The sequence below is a fragment of the Tetrahymena thermophila genome (assembly GCF_000189635.1).
Source record: "Tetrahymena thermophila SB210 genomic scaffold scf_8254479, whole genome shotgun sequence".
Lineage (NCBI taxonomy): Eukaryota > Ciliophora > Oligohymenophorea > Hymenostomatida > Tetrahymenidae > Tetrahymena > Tetrahymena thermophila.
The window spans coordinates 128,714-149,786 of record NW_002476254.1 but is presented as its reverse complement, the minus strand read 5'-3'; the positions used below and the strand labels follow the sequence as shown (position 1 = coordinate 149,786).

General features: G+C 22.1%; 6 protein-coding genes across 6 annotated transcripts; 3 read left to right on the top strand and 3 right to left on the bottom strand. All coding sequences in view use genetic code 6, as the record gives it.

Annotated features, from left to right (window-relative positions):
- Nucleotides 1–1,164: 1,164 nt before the first annotated feature.
- On the bottom strand, nt 1,165–2,112 carry TTHERM_00622890 (peptidase family C54 protein; the record flags this gene model as incomplete). Its single annotated transcript, XM_001022514.2, has 2 exons — nt 1,165–2,020; nt 2,078–2,112. The coding sequence occupies 2 exons, from the start codon at nt 2,110–2,112 to the stop codon at nt 1,165–1,167; spliced, it is 891 nt and encodes a 296-aa protein (XP_001022514.2).
- A 749-nt stretch (nt 2,113–2,861) lies between these two features.
- Nucleotides 2,862–5,367, bottom strand: TTHERM_00622880 (peptidase family C54 protein; the record flags this gene model as incomplete). The annotated part of the gene is made up of 4 exons (XM_001022513.3): nt 2,862–3,632; nt 3,922–4,834; nt 5,034–5,208; nt 5,277–5,367. The coding sequence occupies 4 exons, from the start codon at nt 5,365–5,367 to the stop codon at nt 2,862–2,864; spliced, it is 1,950 nt and encodes a 649-aa protein (XP_001022513.1).
- Nucleotides 5,368–6,068: 701 nt separating this feature from the next.
- TTHERM_00622870 (protein prenyltransferase alpha subunit repeat protein) lies at nt 6,069–7,014 on the top strand (the record flags this gene model as incomplete). The annotated part of the gene is made up of 2 exons (XM_001022512.2): nt 6,069–6,303; nt 6,365–7,014. 2 exons carry the CDS (start codon nt 6,069–6,071, stop codon nt 7,012–7,014), a joined length of 885 nt encoding a protein of 294 aa, XP_001022512.2.
- A 909-nt stretch (nt 7,015–7,923) lies between these two features.
- TTHERM_00622860 (hypothetical protein) lies at nt 7,924–10,380 on the bottom strand (the record flags this gene model as incomplete). Its single annotated transcript, XM_001022511.2, has 3 exons — nt 10,352–10,380; nt 8,328–10,285; nt 7,924–8,276 (listed from the first exon to the last, which is right to left on the bottom strand). The coding sequence occupies exons 2-3, from the start codon at nt 10,210–10,212 to the stop codon at nt 7,924–7,926; spliced, it is 2,238 nt and encodes a 745-aa protein (XP_001022511.2). The 5' UTR covers nt 10,213–10,285; nt 10,352–10,380.
- A 1,020-nt stretch (nt 10,381–11,400) lies between these two features.
- On the top strand, nt 11,401–16,489 carry TTHERM_00622850 (hypothetical protein; the record flags this gene model as incomplete). The annotated part of the gene is made up of 9 exons (XM_001022510.3): nt 11,401–11,509; nt 11,556–11,791; nt 11,891–13,703; nt 13,758–14,253; nt 14,299–14,906; nt 14,966–15,451; nt 15,623–15,697; nt 15,745–15,921; nt 15,975–16,489. The coding sequence occupies 9 exons, from the start codon at nt 11,401–11,403 to the stop codon at nt 16,487–16,489; spliced, it is 4,515 nt and encodes a 1,504-aa protein (XP_001022510.3).
- A 370-nt stretch (nt 16,490–16,859) lies between these two features.
- TTHERM_00622840 (hypothetical protein) lies at nt 16,860–20,303 on the top strand (the record flags this gene model as incomplete). The annotated part of the gene is made up of 11 exons (XM_001022509.2): nt 16,860–16,861; nt 16,920–17,031; nt 17,093–17,191; nt 17,260–17,331; nt 17,429–17,745; nt 17,806–17,914; nt 17,970–19,516; nt 19,588–19,675; nt 19,732–19,775; nt 19,957–20,159; nt 20,212–20,303. Coding segments are annotated over 11 exons (2,685 nt in total).
- Nucleotides 20,304–21,073: the final 770 nt, after the last annotated feature.

The window sequence follows — 21,073 nt, the reverse complement described above, 5'->3', positions numbered from 1 at the left end:
TAACCAAATTTTTAGGTAATATAATTTATCTTTTTTAATTCATAATTTGATCTATAAAATCGATTTTTATGATAATAAAAAAAATATTTAAAACAAAATTCCTTCCAATAAAAATTCTATCGCTAAATTCACCATTAATATTTGTTTACCAAATTTGAAGCTTTCTTTAGAAATTTTTTATTTATTTGATATTCTTTTGGTATTATACTTTTTAATGAAATAAAAAAAAACAAAATTTTATTAATAATTTATTTTTGTTTGGGTAATCCGATAATTTAATTATTAATTTGAAGTTATTTTAATTTTCAAAAAAATATTTTTAAAATAATTTTTTTTTGTTCATAATTTTTTCCTATTAAATATATTTTTAGATTCTTGTAAATGATTCAGAATTTTATTTAATTAGAATTACTTATATCTATCTAAATTCAAATACACATTTACTATTTTATTAGTAAATTAAAATTTTTAGATAGTTGATAATCCTTAATTAATTGTTAATAGCAGAAATCATTTAATTTAGATTTTTTAATTTATGTGAAAAAGAAACGCTTTTTTAAATAAGTAAATAAATTATAAACAATTCTTATACTAATTAAAAATAAAAAATAATTAATTATATTTAAGTTTTTTATTGAAGAAGTGCATGAAAATACATATATATAAACGAAAAATAGCAAAAATAAATAAAAGGAAGATATGGTGATATAAAGATTAATTGACGATATTTATTAAATTAATATAATGTATATAAATAGAAAGCTTTCGATTTGTTAGTGATTTTAGTGAAAAATTAATTTATTGCATTTCAGAAAGATAGATTTTTTATTTTTGTTTTTATTTTTAAGTGCTCATTTTAAACCAAATAATTAATTATCTTTCATGCTAAGTCTATTACTTGTTCTTAAGATGAGCCTTGAAATTTAAGACTAATATCGAATTTAGAGTCTTATACTCCAATGAAAAACTCATTTGGTTAATTATTATCTTCAGAAGATTATTGTTAATATTATTTGTTTAAATTACTAATCTTTTGTAAGAAAATATTGTACTACTTCTCACTACGAATGTAGAAAGAAATGGAGAAATCACCTTCATATTTTACACATGAGTCTGCTCTCACCTTTTTAGGGAAGAAGGAAGACATTTCTTCATCATTCAAGTTCAATGGATCTTTGCATGCATTCTAATTATAAAAGTTAATTTAGTATAATTGTTAGTATGAATTAATTTTAAATTATTTACCTGTTAGACATGAGGATCGAGAGATAAAAATTAATCATTCATGTATCCAACCATGAATAAGCTTTTGTTTTTTATTCCACCAATAGCACCTACAAAATACTCTAAATCCATTAAGGATTTAATTTATTCTACATATATTTAATTTAATTTTCCAGTTCCTAATTTAAAGTGCAAAATAAGTAGAAGACTTTTTTCCCAGTTTTTCATCTTTTAGCGGATGTCTTCTTAAAATATAACACCGGTACTTGAGGTTACTATTTTAAGGCTCTTGACTAACTTTTATTACTTAAATTACTATTTGAGAGCCTTTATGCCCTAAACTGGAGTGTATTGTTATTTTAAAGGAACTTAAAATAAGTTTATAGCTTGAGTTAAAAGAGAATGGAAACCAAAAGGAGACTAGTCCATGTTTTCAAGAGAATTACTTTCAGCAAACATCATAATTAAGTGTTAGAAATCCAATTTAGTCTTATCGTTGTAAATAAATGACTATACTCTTTTTTCGTAGAGGTGGCGCTTAAGGCCTTGAGCTAGCATCATTTAAGAAGTACGTAATGAGCAACCCCAGCCATTATCTGTAGTAATAGTGGTAGATAAATACTAAAACTCTTTCATATTTTTCTTGTATGACAAAAAAACAAGGGAGCTTAATTCTTCTTAAAGCAATTCATTAGTTTTTTCTCCACAGTAGAAAATCTTACCTAAAATTTAGCACATAGGTCTTTCAGTGCTGGATAATGTAAACTTTTTGCTAGTAGAGAATATTGAATCCTCGCTTTTTATAATAAAAAAATAAGAATTTTTGAAAATTAAAAATAGATAAAAGAGGTACTTGACAAGTTAAATGCAGTTTTGTGTTGTGCTCATCGATTTAGTTTGGATTATATTTTAAGTTGTTGATTGTTTTTAAAACTGATTTGGTATGAATGAATCTTTTCTTGATTTGTTAGTATTACTATTAATCTTATTTTTAATATTTAATAATATTTATTTTTAAGAGGTGGTTAAGGATTTGTTTTTTTAAATTTCTTTCTTTCTTTATTTGTTATATTTATTATATGCTAAGATATAAACAAATATTCTTTGTATAATATCCTTATAAGATAAGTACTTTTTTGTATGATTTTCTGTAGAAGTGAAAAAATTTTTAAGTTTTATATTTATTCAAGTCGATAGATTCAACTCATATTTCTAGTTAACGTTTAGATTAAGTTAAAAATTTACCAGTTTTTAAAAAACACAAAAGAAAAGTAATAAACTGTGCATTTAATTACCAAAATAATTTCAGTTATTTGCTAGCCTTTAATTGAGATAGATAAATAGGATTGTAAAATATATTTTAAACAATTGTTACATGGATAATATGAATTACAGCTAAAGAGAAAATAACAAAATAAAAAAAGATTATTTAATATTTTTTACTAGATATTTGCAAATAATAATGAATTGAATAAATATATAGATAATTAATTTGTTTGTTTGTAAATTACTGAGCATAATCTGATTTATTATGATAAATTAAAGTTTACTATATTTTTGAAAAGAAATAGATAATTTAAACTGGTTAATGCATTTGTTATATACTTGAATTAATTTAAAATTGTTATTAGGTTTTATCAGGAAATGACTTCAAAATCATTGTACACTACATTTTTTTAAATTGTCTTATTACTATCTGAGTAATCTTTATTTTAAATTTTCAAATTGTCTAATTAACTAGACATATTTAATTTTTTTATACACGGAATGGCTAACGACATTTATTCTTATTCATTATAACTTTAATTTTTATCTAAATTCGAATTACTGCTTTCGCTAATAGCTGATCCATTAGATATATAAAAATCTTAAATTCGATAATTAATGTTACTACTGTTAATATTACTATGATTATTGTTATTATTACTATTTAAATGGCTGAAATTGCTTTCATTTGATATTATACTTTACTTGTCAATATTTTTGTTAATTACTCTTCTATTTTTATCCTCTTTTATCTCCTTTTTATATATGTCATTTATTTAATCTATATTTTAATTATGTTCTGATGACTATTTTTATTCCTCTCCCTCCTCGTTTTAGGAGATATTATTAACTGAATCTTAATTCTCCTAATCTTTTACCTCCTTATTAATTTGATGTTCTTCAATCTCCATTTCATCTGTTTCTATTCTATCGTTCAATATACTCAAAAGAGGTTCTTTGTGTTTTTCATTCAGTGTTAGAATTTGATCTATGAACTAATTTATTGATTGTTCTTCATTAACTTAGATAAAATATCCAAGCGATATATCACTAGATAAACATTCTAACGAAATGGATCTTGGTGTTTTATTGAAATAAGTGCAATAATCTTTATCAAGCCCTTATTCTCCTTCTGTTGATTTCTTTTTAAAAAATAAAATAATTTATATAATTTAATTATTTATGATGCCATGATTTTCAATATTTTGATAAAATTCTAATTAGCAACAAAAAAATAGTAAAATTATCATAAATTTTTCTCTCAGCTAATAATTATTCACATAAAGTAAGTAAATTATTTATCTATTTTATTTTTGGTATGAATCAAATTTTGAATAATTGAAATAGCCTTAATTTTTCTATCAAGAAAAAATAGAAAAATTTATAAATTAAAAATTCAAATATTTTATATTATAAGAAGAATATAAATACTTAAATAAAGTGAGGGTCTAAAACAATTAATCTGTCTTCTTGAAAGCCTATTATATACATTCCCTTAGTTTCAGTACCTGAAAGAGCTCCAACAAAATTTTTTATTTTGAGTAACTCTATGAAATAGTCTTTATGCTGCATTTCAAATTTGTTTATACCGAACTTTAAATGGACCATAACAAGGATATTATTGAGTCTGTCATTTTATTTTCTAGATGCTTCTTCTAACTCCTTTAAGAAAATGATTTAATCTGTAAAATTTAAAATATGAAAACCAAGTTTTGAGTTTAATTTAGATTAAGATTCTTCTAAGATTTCTTGCAGAATTACACTGACTTATATAGAAGTATACCAGTTTTTAACATTTTATTAATACTGTCTGAGAATAGCACTCTGACAAATATTTTGAATTCCAAACAAAGAATAAATATTATTTAAATTCTATTCATTTAACAGCATTTTACTTTAAATATCTTAATAACTACCAGGTTAATTTAGTACATCCGATTCGCTTGTGCAATCTAAAAACAATTTTATAATGTTTGAGTAAAAGTGTTTCTCATCATCTTAAGAAAGTTATTCGATTTATATATTTTAATCATTTAAGTAATGTCTTTTTAATGCTTCAGCTAAAAGCATTTAACTGCATCGTATCATGCAACCCCAACCATAATCATTAGAGACTGATTAATTATCATCAGCAACATCTCTGATTAATGGAAAATTATTTCTATATGAAAACCAAATTACTCTTTCATGATATTTCAAGAAATTATTATTTTCTTATTCAGGATTTCTATCATCATAATAAAAATCTTTCTCAAATAATCTTGCATATGGATGCTTAGAATTAATTTTTACAGCTTTCCAACTAGATTTTGAAAATGTTTTCATATTATATGTCGCATTTGAGCTTTTTAGAAAAATAACTTTAATATTTTTATTTTTTAATATGTGAAATAAAAATTATATTTAGCTTTATTATTCAATAAAATAAATAGCTTTCATTTATTGAAATTAATTATGTATATTCTAATTTTATTTTTTCTTTTTACTGATTTTTAAAATAGATAAAAAAGCTAATATCAAATAAAATAAAGGTTTATTTATACAAGAAGGCTTTTATTCTCTCTGAATAACTCATCTGTTTGATTTCTTTTTTAAATTCTTAAAAGTGGACTGCATTACGCGGGTTAAGATTGTTTTTTTCTTCTGTATAGCTAGTTTAGCTAAGATATTAATAATGCTTTTTTGATGCACTATTTGATTTTAATTTATCTTAATAGCCTTTTTTATAATATAAAAATTGAGAATTAATAAAATGTCATCTAATATTTCAGCTATTTTATACTTACTTTAATTGTTAGAACATTAAGCATCCTTGAAGGCATCAGCCTATATATTTTGTAACTCAATAATGTCAAAGCTTGAATCTTTATCTTGCATTACTCCCCTATACAATTTTTGAATTTATCAAATCTAAATTTACTTCTAGTTTCTGTTCCTAAAAAGTTTGATAATTTTATAACATTATTTTCTGATTAAATAATTAATTTCTTTTTTTACAATATTTATCATTTAATATATAAAAGAAAATCCCTTTTAATTTTTCTTTTCTAAAAATCATAAGGTTTCTTCTAATCTTTACAAATGATTGATACATATTCACTTTATTTACTTCAACTCGATTGTAATAAATTACTTTATTTGATGAAAAAACTAACACAAAATGAACAATCCGATTTTATTTCTCATAAGAAAAGGAAATTAATTTTCATGTAATTTAAAGGAAATTATTTTTTGATGAGGATATTGTTTAAAAATATTAGTTAAAACAAAAAGGGATTACAAATATTTTGAAATAATATTTAATTACAAAGCTAAAAGATTTTTCTAATTACTTTATTTTTATGAAAATGCATATAATTTATAATCTTAACTATCTTTACAAAACAAAACTCAAGCTTTTTATTCATGAAGCAAAATTTAATAGAGATAATATCAAAAAAAAATTATCTTTCATCTATTTTATTTAATTTTTATATGAATTTTTATTACAAGTTAGAATTTATTTGCCAAAAATTTTTAAAAGATATTTTTGCAAGAGCTTTAAAATTATAATTAAAATTAATATTAGCTTTTTTAATATGAATACATAAGGCGCTGAAAATTAGTAATAGGTCAGCGATGTTTTAGCCAGTTATTACCTCTAATATTTTTAGAATATGTGGGATGTTGAAGGAATAGATCACGTTCCTGATGAAATTATTGATATGATGTCTCCCGATAGTTTATTTCTAATATAAGAAAATTAGCTAGGTATGTCGTTTACTGGTATCTCACTGCTATTCTCAGAATGTGATCGTGTTCTTAAGGATATAAGTATTTTGTCTAAATAAAACTTATTTTTTTAAATTAGTTATATTTTATATTTTACAAAAAGAATCAGATAATATTTTAGAAGATTAAATATATGTAAGTGAGATGATTTCAAAAATAATGCTTTGCATTAATGGTGAACATCCTAAATGCTGCCATATAAGATAATTTCTCCTAAAAAACAACAAATTAAATGTAGAAGAAGAAAGGCATTTCAATGAAATTATTTGCAAGAGGTTTAAAAAATCAAGCATAATTTGGAATTATAGACATTAGATTATAGAAAAATTACTATAAGAAACGAAAATAGATGTTAATTAACTCTTAAATAAAGAAAATGAATTTATCAAAGTATTGTTGAATAAATTTCCTAGAAACTATCATGCATGGACTTACAAAATAAATTTAATCAAAAATCTTGTTGATAACTAATATAAAGTAAATCTTCAAAGCGAAGTTGAATGGGTAAAAACATACTGCTAGAATAATGTTCACGAATATAGTGCATTTAATTATCTATTGTTATTGATGAAAATCACTAACTTTCAATTTTCTGAAGATACACTGTTATGGGCTTAGCAACTCAAAATTAGATATGAAGATTTATATATTGATTAAAATCCTCTAAGTGAGATAAACTACTCTCAACTTTAATCTTTAAATAAATTCATTTCATTACTCACTGAATTAGAAGCTAAATAAGCTAATAAATGACTTATTAATAATATTATCTAAACTGATGTTTTTTAAAGCAAGTACTACCTTAATTAAATAAATATTCAATTACTAAATAAGCTAACAAATGATATCTTAAAAACGCTTTCCAAATTGATATTTTTTCAAGCAAGAAATATTTTGATTTAATAAAACTAATACAATTTTGAAAGTAATTTTTTAAAGTAAATAGTATCATAAAATATATATATAGTACGTAAATATTAAAATAACTATTATATAAATTTCTCAAATTTTTTATATTTCTTATTTTGTATAATTTTACTATATAGCTTAAGATAGAAAAGTAATTATATCGAAATAAACAATTCATCTTTATTATAATGAATTTTATTTAATTACTAAATAAATTTAAAGCCAAATAAACTAATAAACAGTAATTCTCTTATCCTAGTAAAAAAAGGAAAAAAAAAATTTTAAATAGGGAATTTTTTTAAAATTAATTGGATGAGCTTTTTATTCATGTAAAACACAAAAATTTTTAACTTAAGAACATTAATAATTTTATAACTTGTTTTATATTTTTAAATTTTTGAAAATATCTTCGACGATGAACTTTATACGATGATTTTAAAAAAATAATAGTTGAAAAATCAAAAAACCTAATTTTAATTGTTACCAGCACTAGAAATGAGATCTTAAAAATGTATTCTAATTTTATTTTTTTAAAGCAAGTAATGTTTTGATTAAATTAAATTAAATAATTTTTTAAAGTAAATAATTTTATGAAATATATACAATAATAATAAGATTTATTAAAATAAAATAATAATTACAATATAAATTTTTTTATTTTGTTAAGTTTTTTTTTTTTTTGGCTTATTTTTCTAGCGAGTTTAGAGCCAAAAATAATTTGAAATAAAATGCTATCCAAGCCATATTTATGAATCAAAAATTAGTTAACTTTTGTGATTCTATTATTTTATTTAATGTACAGAAATATTACTGATTTTGTTTTCTTTAAAATGGTAGTTAAAATGTTGAAAATTATTCTTAGTGTATCATTTGTTTGCCTTTACTGTTATTTTTATTCTATGGAGAACATTAAGGAGACATAAACATCTGTTATCTATAATTATTTTAATTAGCACTTTTGTCTATTAAGCTTTTATTAATTAGCATATTTTTTCTGCTAAATTAACTTGGTTTTTCAATAGATTTCTTTTTCAAGTTTTACAAAAAATTTCTAAATCTAATTTTAAAGCTTTACATCATGTCTTGAATATCTACTTAATGATTGACTATTTAAATTTAATAGAGTTAAATATATAAATATTACAATAAAAAAATACCTTATTTCTATGGTGAAGATGTAGAGCTAAAATTTCTTGCACTATTAATCATGTAATGATTTTGTATTTATTAATCTAAATTCTATGATGATAAACAAAATTTTTATAGATCTTAATAAATCTTAATAGGACTTTCATTGCTAGAATAAAATTTTGATTAACAATTTGAAACTGTATTGCTTGAAATTATTTGATCATCATCATTCTTTATTGAGTCTTAGTTTTACATTTAATTAGAGTTTTAATTGAAAATAGATTTCCTTCTTTGTTAGAAGCACTCAATGCTGTTTTTATTTAATTTTTAGAGTTGCTTTTCATCATTCGATTAATTAATTGGTAAATTATTTGAACTGCAGCCATTAACAAAGGATTTAACTAGAAAATTTTTAGCTTCACATGTGTTTTTTTCTAATACTCCAGAGTTAAAAAAGTTATTTTATTAAATACTTTTATTATCATATTTTATATTTTTCGCTTAACATTCATTAGAAATAACTTTTTACTGCTACTACATAGCATTTAATTTTGCTTTAGCTGTAGCTAAGTTAAACTGCTCATATAATTACTTAAAATTTTATGTTTATTAATTTTTATCTTAGATTATAAACTAGTTATACTACTCTTAATTAGAAGAATCTATTTGATCTAACTATCCAAAATCTGAGGTCCTTGATGAATGGCAAAGTTAACTTATCACTGGTGAAGGGGCAGCTGTTGATCCTTATAGAGAAAAATTGGATTCTGAAGGTTGTAGTTTATTTTTTGTTTGAGAATAAGGAATTTTATAATGATCAAGCAAATTTTAATATAAAACCATCTGCTTATATAAGATTTAAATGTAATCTTGCTAATCTTTGATTAATTACTACAATTAAGTATTCTAATCATACATTTAAGATAGCATCTATTCTTTACTTACATCCTCTTATTGCTTATTGTAAAAACCACTCTGTAAAACTTCTTATGCTTTTACTTGTTATTATTAATTTATTGCGTCATTAAAACATGTTGAGCCACTTAGTGAGTTTCTACTACTTTCTGGTAAATTAAAGGTGTTATTATCTTAGAATTGCTCAATTTGATTACTAAGAATACTCTTCTATAAAGTATTATTTTAATAATAACTTAAAGATTTTTTGACATATGAATTATCTTAAGTGCGCTGATCCTACTAAATATTTTGTATATCTGGATATATTTAGCAATTATCCTAAGTAGAATAATTTAAAGATTTTACTTATTAGCCTTTCTATTCTAAAACTTAACTAATAATATTATCATCCTACTTTTGATGAAAATGGTATGGACCTATCTTTTCATAAATTACTTTAATTTAACACTTAGCACACGAGCAATTTTTTTCTTAAATGCATTACTAATTTAAATGCAGTTATTAATCTAAATTTTAAAGCATATTTTGCTAGTGTTGCGATTTAGATTTTTTCTTGTCATCATTTGTTTACGATATCCTTGACGTTTTAAATTGCCTTTCATTTGCTTTTGTTTTTAAATCATTAAAAGTAGCTATCATGTTCTATTTTTATTTATTGTTTAAAAGGATTAAATTCTATTTTTAAACAAATTAATTGATATCCTCTAAGTTATCTTTACTTTTTTTTACTTGTTCAGTAAGATAATTATTAATATTATCTTTATTTTTTATGTCCTTGTTAAAAATTTGCATCAACTTTTTATGCTAACGAATTTCTGTGATAGTAGGAGAATCAATTTAATAATTTATGAGAGAGCTGTGTTGATTTGATCTAGATTAGAAATCGCTCTTTACAAATTGTAAGCTTGGGTCCAGAAAATAATTCATGTTATTTTAATTTCTATGCTATTATTAGCTATTGAAATATTATTATGAAACTTAATTTGACTGCATTTAACCTTCTGATAAAGACCAAGTACTAGTTGTTAATGATATCGTAAAACCTACTTAAAGAGATGATTTGAGTCTAAATTTATTTTATTCAAAAATTGTTAAACTATTTTTATTATTTGTCTAAATATAAAGCACTTACAGGTACTTATGTTATTATTGTGCCTAACTTTGTTTAGTAAATATTTTTGATGATTAATTAAGAAATTATATAATTATTAGTCTTAAATATAATCAACAATTAATCAAAAGAAATTATAAGAATATTGCTTCTAAAATTTGTGAGTAATAATGAATTGATTAAAATTAAAATTACATAAATTCTTTACTTTAATCATCCATCTATTTTTTGTTTATTTATTTAGTCAATATATTTCTCTTTAATGATGCTATTTTAAAATAAGAAATTTTATCAAGAAAATAATTTTTTTATTAATTGAAAAACAACTTCGAATATTTAGAAAACTCTTCTTAATAATAATAAAAAATCAATTGAAAAACACATTTTTTCAAATTTTTGACCATTTTTAAATAAAAAAATTAGTATTTATTTTGTTCTACTTTAGTCTTCTAAACTATCAGATTCAAATGTATCCATTTCATTAAAAATTATGATATAAATATATTATCTTCAAAACTATGATATTTACTGAAATCTTCATTAAGTAAAATAAAACTACTCTAACAGTAAATAAATATCTTTAGGTATTTTAAATGAATTATCTTTTATTAATTAATTATTTCTTGTATTTAGCAAAGAAAACAAAATTATAGTTGTTTTTGGGTATTTTAATATTTTCTGATGATTTATTTAAAAATATAGATAAAATAAACAAAAGGTTAATAATTAACTAAAACTCATGGTTTAAAGAAGCATTTTAATATGATTTTAAAAGCAGATAGATCATTATTTTGAGTTACTTAAAATTTCATTATTAAAAAAGCAATTTAAATTTGTATTATAATGAATGGCAATTAATTTAATTGACTAACAGTAATTATTGATTTTATTCGAAAATCTTATTAATCTAATTTATACGTTGAAATAATTTACCTAAATATTATTTAAAATCAAAAATTGAAATATCTCTTTTTTGAACAATTTAATATTAAAAAAATTAGAAGGGTCATATAAATTTTCAGTGAAAAATTTTTAGCAGAGTTTGAATTTAAATAAAAAATAAATCGAATATGATTCAAGAGTATTGTAGAAATTACTCTATCATTCCTCAAGAGAATAACAAAATTAGCAACAATAATAGCTTTACCTTAAATGGATGTGATAATATCTCCAGAAACAGTAAAATAATTTAATTTTAATTTAATCTAAACTTCTAATCAATTAGAAAGAACACTATCTTTAAATGCAGATATATATCCTTCTCAAGCAAACTATCAAATTTATAGCTAACAAGGTCAGAATGCAGTTTAGAAATAGAATTTTATTTAGTAATAATAAGTACATAATAATTTAGTTTAAGACTCTACTTTTTAGAGCTCATTACTTTAAACAAATAACTAATTGAAAGACTAGAAAAATTAAATCAATGATTGCTCTCCTGCTCAAGAAAATAAAATAAGGGTAATAATTAAATTACATATTAATATAAAAATGAATAATTATATTTTTAGTGAATGTAATTTCAATTTAAAACTTTAATTGCACTTTTTTATGAATTAGACAAAGTCATAATTGGATAATGAGATTGAAAAGCTAAGAATGAAACTCAAATCAGTTAAAAGAAATTCAGAAGATAATAGCAATTAGATAGCAAATAATGCTTTCCTTAAATAAAATCAATTTAAAGAGAATGAAATCCCTAAAAATTAAATTCAAAAAATAGAAATCAAAGTTAATTCAAATAGTGGCAGTGCACAAAAAACTGGAAAGGGAAGTTCTAGTTTACCAAATGCATTTTACACAGGAAATACACATTTAAATACAAATAATAAAAAAATATTCTCCGAATAGGTTTCAGACAAGATACTTATAGATTTAAAGAAATAAACAGCTCAAAAGGTAGAGGATTTTATAGAAAATTGCTACTCTTCAAAGAATTCAAAGATTCCCCAATAAATGCAGTCTAATAATAATTGGAGTTAGAACAAAGAATCTAAATATTTGAAATTAGGAGATATCACTTAGCAGCTGATGCAAAATTAAAATTAGTTAGATGCAAGTACTAGCAACAGTGGTAATTAGAGCAATTCTATAAATAACTCGAATGTAAATGCTAATGCAAGACAGAGTTTGAATATTCATACAAGCAATATGTACGCATTAGGAAACTTGAACAATAGCTTTAATGGATAAACTTCTAAAAATAGTGGAGTAAGACACTCTTAAGGATCACTTCAAATAAACAATATTTTTTAAGGAGCAGCTGGTCTTAATTATGTAACTCCTTAAAATGTCAATAATAACAGCTTTTCTCATAGCTAGTTTCATAACTAACAAGCTTGTGAGATTAAAAAATGCACTAGCTGTCTTAAAAGAAGAGAGAAGAGTGCAGAAAAAGTTGATAGAAAAAAGCTTGGTGAAAATAAAAAATAGTTTTTGAATAAATATAATATCAGTGATACAAGGAAGGAGTATTCTAGTTATAAAGAATAAAAGGTTTAATAGCGAAGATTTTCAATCCACACAAATTAAATTTAAGAACCTTTTAATTTTGTGTTATAAGGTAATTAAGATGTGAGTCTCAACAGCTCAAGTGTAAAAAATTAAAACTGGTTGTTATAATAGCAATAACTACATTAGAAAGCCAATTATGGAAATTTTGCTTAGTAGTAATAGTAGGAATCAGAGTCCTACTTAGATAAGAGCTGGAATATGAAGGTAAACTCTCATGTCAAAGCTCTTTAGCAAGCCTTAGCAGAAAACAGTAATGGAGTTAGTAATAATAACTCGAGGTTTATTACGCTTAATGATTTAAATTATTCACAAATTGATCATCCAAGCAATAAAGGAAATCATAATGCTGACACCACAAGTAATTATAAAAGTCTAAATACAACAAACGTAGTTGATAATAGCATTATTTTAGGTAATAATTAAAACAATTTAAGTAATATTTAATCACAATAAAACTCCTTCTTAAGCAACAACAATAACAACAATTTTAGATACTCTAAAAATTTATAGTAAGCATAAAACTCTTCAAACTGTGAAAATATTTCCAACAATTCTTACCAAACAAAGCTTTACTTGGAAGAAGAACCTAAAAATTTATAAAATAATGCACTTATACTAAATAATATGCAGCTGAGTGGAACTTCAAAATTTGCAGGGATAGATATTAAATAATTCTAAGATAATTTTTAAAGTAAAGAGAATTTTGAAATAACTGGCTAAGAATTATAAAAAGAAACTTTTTCTAGAGTTTTAGAACATTATGAGTCATTGATTAGGGAAAAAGAAAAGGAAAATGAAGAAAAAATTAAAAAATATGAATAAATTATTGAAGAAATGCATATTGAAAACGAAAAATTAGGTATAAGTTTGTATACATTTAGTTTTTTAATTTTATATTTTTAATTCAAAATAGACGAGTATAAATAATAGCTGGTAATTATGAACAATGATTTAGCTAAAGAATTACAAAATTAACAGTAGAAAAATAAAACCTTGCAAGATGAAGACCTTGTTACTAAAAATAAATTTTAAGACTAGGAAGTAAGGCTGAATTAAGAAATTTAAGCTTATTAATAATAGATGCAATAATTAGAGAAAGAGAAATCGTTTATAAATAAAGCTTTTGAATACAAAAATTTAGAATGTGATAGCTTGAAAGAGGAGGTACTTAAGTAAAAATAAGAACTGTAATAGCTATAGTAAAAAGTCGATTAGCAAGAGCTGATAATCAGTGAATAGAAATTTTAAAAGCAATAAGAAATCGAATTAATTAACGCAAGATAACAAGAGTTACATAGGGCATATAAAAGCTAATTCAACACATTTTTTGAAAAGATATAAAAAATTAAGGTTATAAATGACGATTATTTAATGGCAAATAAGAGAGAATTTGAATCAGTAGAAAAAAGGTAATTTTTTTTTTAATATGTAGATATTAAGTAAAAAATAAATAGATTTTATGAAGACTCTCTTATAACCAAGCCTTCTTGTATTTAATCTACTTAAGGTGATGATTTGGAAACAAAAAATATAAAATTAGAGCAGGAAAACAGATAGCTTATTGATAAATTGAACTCAAAAGATGAAGAAATTAACTTGTACAAAGATGAGTTAACTAAATCTGATCAAATGAATTAAAAAATTATTGAAATAGAATAAAAAAAGTTAAAAGAAAGGTATGAAATTGAAATTTAGAATTTAAACGAAACTGTTTCTTTAATGAAATCAAATGAAGCTAAGTTAATAGAAATAATTAGCGAATTAGAATAAAATATTTCATAAAAAGAATAAGAAATAAATAGCTTAAAAGATGGTATCCTCTAAATATAATAAACAAAGTAAGAAATGGAAACTGCCACTTAGTAATTAAAAGCCAAAATAGACATTGTTGAAGAGCAAGAAAATATTTTAGAAAAGAAGTTAATTGAGCTTTCTTTGTCTCATCAATCAAGCATTGAATGTAATTAGAGTAATAATTTGTAGAGTTCAAGAGGTTAAGAAATATAAAATCTTCTTTAAAAAGTTCATAAATTACAGCAATAAAATAAAACACTGAATGAAGGTAAACTATTTCTTATTTAAAAAAAAATTTTATAAATTTAATTGTATATGTAAATATAGAGCTTATTGAAAGAGAAAAGTAGGTAAATATATTGTAGCATTAAAATTAACAATGCTAAAAAGAATTAGAAGAGCTTCGTTCTGGATTATAAGAATTTGAAGCAGAAGTATAAGAAATGAAGAGGATTTATAATGAAAGCTTCGAGCAAGAAAAGTAATCAATAATTTAGTTTTATGAATAAAAATTAGAGCTGTAGTAAAATTAGATAACTTTCTTCAAGGAAAAAGAATAATCTGTTGTAAATGCTTAATCTGGGTAATACTGTAATACAGATGTTGGAGAAAGCATTAAAGAAGATAAAAAGCAATTATTAAATACATTATCTGATCCAAACATATCAACATTAAAAAAAAATGTAATGCAAAATGGATTACCTCCAACTAATTCCAAGAAAAGCTTAGTCAGCTTTAATAATTTAAACATGATAAAGCAAGATTCTAATTTGGCATTAAACAGGAAACACAACGAAACTTTTGAAGAGACATGTAAATTATTAAGATAATTCTGAAAAAATCATATTTTTAAACAAATTAAAAACATTAATTTTGCTTTTAAATTTAATCAAAAAAAATGCATTTCGTCTTAATAATATTTTTTTTATAGATTTTATTAAAAATTAACTCAAATTAAATAAATATTAATTATTAATTTATAAGTTGAAGATGGAAGAGGTGGCTCTTATTTAAAATTATCAAACATAGTAGTAAATTAAGGAGAATAAAATAACCAAAGTAAATACATTCATAAATACCTATTGATATTAAATTAATATTTAAAGAATGTAATTAGGAATAGAAAATTGAAAACTAATGTACTTTCCTAGAGTACATGAATAAGTTTACAAATGAAAAAGGAGAAATGAATTCAGATGACTTTTCAAAAGAAATATTTTAGTTAAAAGAAAAGGAGCTCCTTTAAGAAATAGATAATCTTAATAAAAAATATTATCTTTAGGGTAAATTTTTCAATTTAATTTGTAGATTTTTAAAATTAATCTTTTCGTTAAAGAATAAAATACCTAGTTAGAGATAAGCTGGATAAGAAAATAGACAGAGTCTACTAATTACTTAGATCATACATAATATAAGGAATAGTTAGATTCTCTACAAAATTAAATAAACTAATTAAAAATGATTAAATAGCAATTGTCAGCAGTCAGCAAGGAGATAGATTAAAGATTTGAGAAAAATTAATTAGAAGAGTTTGCCTAAGAGCTGAAATAAAAGTAAATTGAAATATAAATAAATGAGAAAGAAATTACTTAGAAGTTAGAGTAATATGCTTCAATTAATGAAGAATTTCAGCTAGAATTTTCTAAAAATATAAATAATTTGTCAGAAACCAGTGAAGAAAATTTAATGATAAATGTATAATAAAAAGTGAATAAAACTCCTAGCAAGACATTATCGAAAACTATTATTAAAAAACTAAATGAAATTGGATCTTGCTAAAAAGAAAATCCTTCAAATTATTTATTTGAAAATTAAAAAGAGATATAAGAATCTCTACAAAATACTGTTTGACCGTTAGTTAGTTATTTATCTAGTTAATTAGTTAATTAAAACCTGCATTTAAATAAGTTAAATATATCTTTTAATTTATAGTAAAAGTAAAAATAAATAAATGAATAAAAAACATAATTTTATTAAGAATACAAATATTTATTGTATATAATAATATTATTAATTTATATGTTTCTTCATCTTAAAACTTTTTTGCATAATTCGATTGTTATAGTAATTGCTCTAATTAGTAAATTATTTTTGTATTTGAGTTACAAGCTATAAGATTAAAATTTGAATTAATTTATTGTTTAATAAAAATAATATCTTTGTAGTTAATTAGCGTAATTAGTGATAAAAGAAAGTTGAACTAATCAATTGATTACATTAAATGTAATTAAAGTTAAATTAAAGACTTTTAAAATGCTATTTTACTTTTCAATATAAACAGGTTATTATAGTTTAATCCAGAGTAATTTTTAGATTTTTAAGTAGCAGCCAACAAAATTCCTACAACTAAATTGACTATAAGGAATGTTAGCAAAAATTAAGTGCTTTTTAGAGTAGATTTAAATTAGCATATAAAATCAGGTTTTAACATGCACTCAATATTTTTATAAAAAGATAATCCCTGAGTCGAATTCAATAAAATTATCTAAGAGCTATGGAATATTATATGAGTAAGAATAAACTAGAATATCCATATATTTAAATATATCTAAGGTAAAGAACCTATATTAGAAATTTTGTTGATATATTTAATATGTTAATTATTTAACTTTATTTATAAGAAAAGGATAGAGGATATTTATCAAAAAAAGATTATTGTAGAATATATATAGTATTTAGGGACTGAGAATTGGGTATTTTTACTTTTTATTTGAATTCATTTTTAATATCACTAATAGATTATGAATAAAAATGAATATTGTTCACTAATTTATCTTTGATATTTAAAAGGAACCTACTGATTTTATGAACAGGAGTAAAGGCGAAAAGTTTTAAAAACACGAATTAGAAGTAGTTATTAATAATATTGGATCAGCTGTTAGTTTTGTAACTTAAGAGTCATAGGAGTTTGAATAAAAAATAAAGGCATCTTAACTGTATTAAAATTAGAATTAAACTGATATTGATTTTACAAAGTTAGATTATTAATCATTCTGTGAAGAAAACTAAAAGAATTTTGAAATTTAAGAAGAATATGTTGAAAATCTAAATATTTTAAAGCAGCTAAATTCTGAAGAAAGGAAAATTAAATAAGAAAACTAGTCTATGTATTTATTATTGTTTATAATATTGTTATATATTAAACAAAATAAACTTTTTAAAATTAGATAAGCTGTTAGTGGTAATAAGCTTAGTTAGTTTTCAGAAATAAAAGGAGCTGATATGGTTCATTCATTTAAACCTTAAAATGTAGGATAAAATAATATTAATTTGGAGGTAAATTTAACAAATATATTCAATTATTTAATGTTTAAATAAATATGGATAATAGCTTTAAAATGGTCTAGGAACTTTAAACTCTTCAAGACACTTCATTTAAAACCCTATGCTGAACTCTCTAAATATGCAAGCTTCTGAATCAGAATTCCAAACAGGAAACTTTGGCACCGTTGGTATTAAAGCTGATAATTTCTAAGAAATGATTACCTCTTAAAAATAATTATAAATAAAGGAAAAACAAATGTAATAACATGAATAAAAGAATAAGTAATAGCTGAGTTAATATGCTAGAAATGACGAGTAGTTAGCCAATTCAAGTAGGGAAGAAGAAAAGCATAATAGTCAAGTACCAAGCTAAACAAAAGAAAAAATAAACTTTTTCTCACATATTAATAATAAAAATATGAGAGACAATCCTCAAATAGTATTTAATTAGCAATAGAATTTGAATGCTCATAATCATCAAAAATCTAACTCATTAACAGACATTAATTAATTTATCTAAAATAATAGTGAATTAATTAAAGATAAATTTTCTAAAAGTACACTAATTTAACAAGAGCTTAGACATGAACAAAATAAAAAATTACATAATCTGAATGGTAATTAGAGCTATGAGCAACATTTAGACCCATAGCTTAATTCAAAAAACAATTTTCCAACAAGTTAAAAAATGTTAAATCTTAAAACTAATTAAAAAATTATTTCAGCTAATCAATCTCATTCTGAAAAAAATGCTGTAGTTGGAAATGAAATAGGTCCAGATGAAAGCAATAATAACTTGATGTAATTTGATCATTATTAGAGTGAGCATTCTGAAAATGTACTTTCTGATAATCTAAGTGATTATAAACAAAAAAGAGAGAGAAAAAATAGCGAAAATGTAAGCATTTTAGAGAGCGAGCATTTAAACGAAGATATTGCTAATATTCCATATTCTCAAAGAGAAATTACAGAAAAAAATAAGATAGACTAAAGGGATAACTAATATTCAGGAAATAGATAATCATTTTAAAATTTATACTCAGACTAAAAAAATACATCGAATTCATCTTTTGAGTATTAATCCATACACTATGGGTCAGTTAATTAATTTAAAGAATATTCAGGATATGATAATACATCTCTCTCATAAAATTATGCTTCGTTTTAATAAGAGTAACTAAATTCCTCAAGATAATAAAATGTAGCTAATAACTAGGGTTTAATTTAAAATTAGAAATTATAATTAGAAAATGAATTTAATGAGTTTTCTGTAATAGGAGAGGAATAGTCTCATTAAGATAAAGAAAGCGATTAATAAATTTAAAATAGACCAAGCACTCAATCTAATATTAGTAAAAATGGTACCACCTAATAGCAGAGTCATGATATTGTGTTTGATTAATAATTCAATTATGAGAAATAAAAGAAGAAATAATTTTAATTTTCAAGCCTATAAGATGTGGAACCTAACAACTAATAATAAATTATTACTTAATCAATGAACCATTTAGCAAAATATAATAGATTAACATTAGGAACTGAAGGGATTCACAAATTTCATAATAGTTAATTAAATGATGATAAAAATTCTAACTAAATTTTTAACTTATTAGAGTAGTTATTTAGTTTTTGATATTATTTACTTCAATAAAAATAATTTTTATTTTATTTTATTTTATGAAAAGTCCTATAAAAAAAAATAATCTAGAAAGTAATAATCAGTTAGGAAGCAGCATTAAATTAGAAACACCAAAAAGGAATTCTATTTTAGAAGTAAAATTTAATCAAAATCATAAATATGAATAAATTAACATGTATTTTTTTATCAGATTTAAAGTTAAATTCATAAAAGATAATTCTCACAAGATTAGAAGTAATTTTTTATTTTTTCATTAGTTAATTAAAATGTTTAATTTAAAGATTTCCAAAACTTTTTTATTTTAATGGATAAAATCTATTCCTATCTCAGTTATTTCTTTTAAAATAATGAATTAAAAATTAATGATTAAATATCAGCTTCTTTCAATCTGATGATTATATTTTAAAAATAAAAGTGATGCCTTTGATACTGATTCTTAAAAGGCAGGATATTGGAAAGAAAAATATGAAATCGCAGCTAAAAAAGAATCATAATATAAAAAGAGCATAGAAGAATAAAAATAAACTCTGTAGTTTTTAAAATCTGATATAAACAAACTCGAATTTTTGCATAGAATGGAGAAACCTCTAAATACAGCACCATAAGAAAAAATTGAAAGTAAATTCTAATTTTTATGTAAATTATATTTTTATCTTTATTTTAAATTTAGCTAATTAAGCTAAATTTTAAGCTTGGCATCTGATATTTTTAGCTATAGCTTCAGCAATTTTTGGTTTTATGATGAAGAAATTAACTTTATGATAAGCAGGAATAAAGATAAATGCTATAGGACACATCTTAAGCTAATTGTTATCCTTTCTAAAAGTTAATAAACTAAATAGAGAAATATATAAAATTAAAAATAATTAATTTAATACGATTTTTGTATTTAAAATAGCAATTATTTATTCAAATTTTTTATATCTCGTTAGTTAAAATTTTGTAAAAAAGATTGAATGAAATATAATAAAAACTAATAGGTAGAAAATTTAATTATATCTAGAGTATTTTTAAATTATATTTGTACTATTAAGTCAGGATAAATGTATACAGCAAGGAAAAAAATAAATTTATCAATCTATCAATTAAATTGATGAAGGTAAGCATATATGTATATATGCATGCATTTAAAAATTAACTAATAAAATTTTCAAAGAAAAAAAAGAGAGTAATTGATTTATTCTGAATCAATAAAAAAATATGTTGAAACAAATGAAAAATTATTGATTTAAAAAGAATGAATGAAAAAAAAGTAAAAAAGGAATTAAGTAAGTAAGTAATTTAAAAATATTTATTTAGTTTAAAAGCTATATTTGTATGTATTATCTTCTCTTATTTTAACATGAGTAAAGAGCATAATTTAAGTACTTTATAATATAGAACTCAATATCACAGTTAAACAAACAAAAGTTAAGTTTGCAAAAAGTAAAGGAGATGATTATTTATTTATCAATTTATTTTGTGTGGGGTTCGCTAAAAATTTATATATCAAAAGTAAATCAACTTAAGAGTTAGTAAAAAAATATTTGATA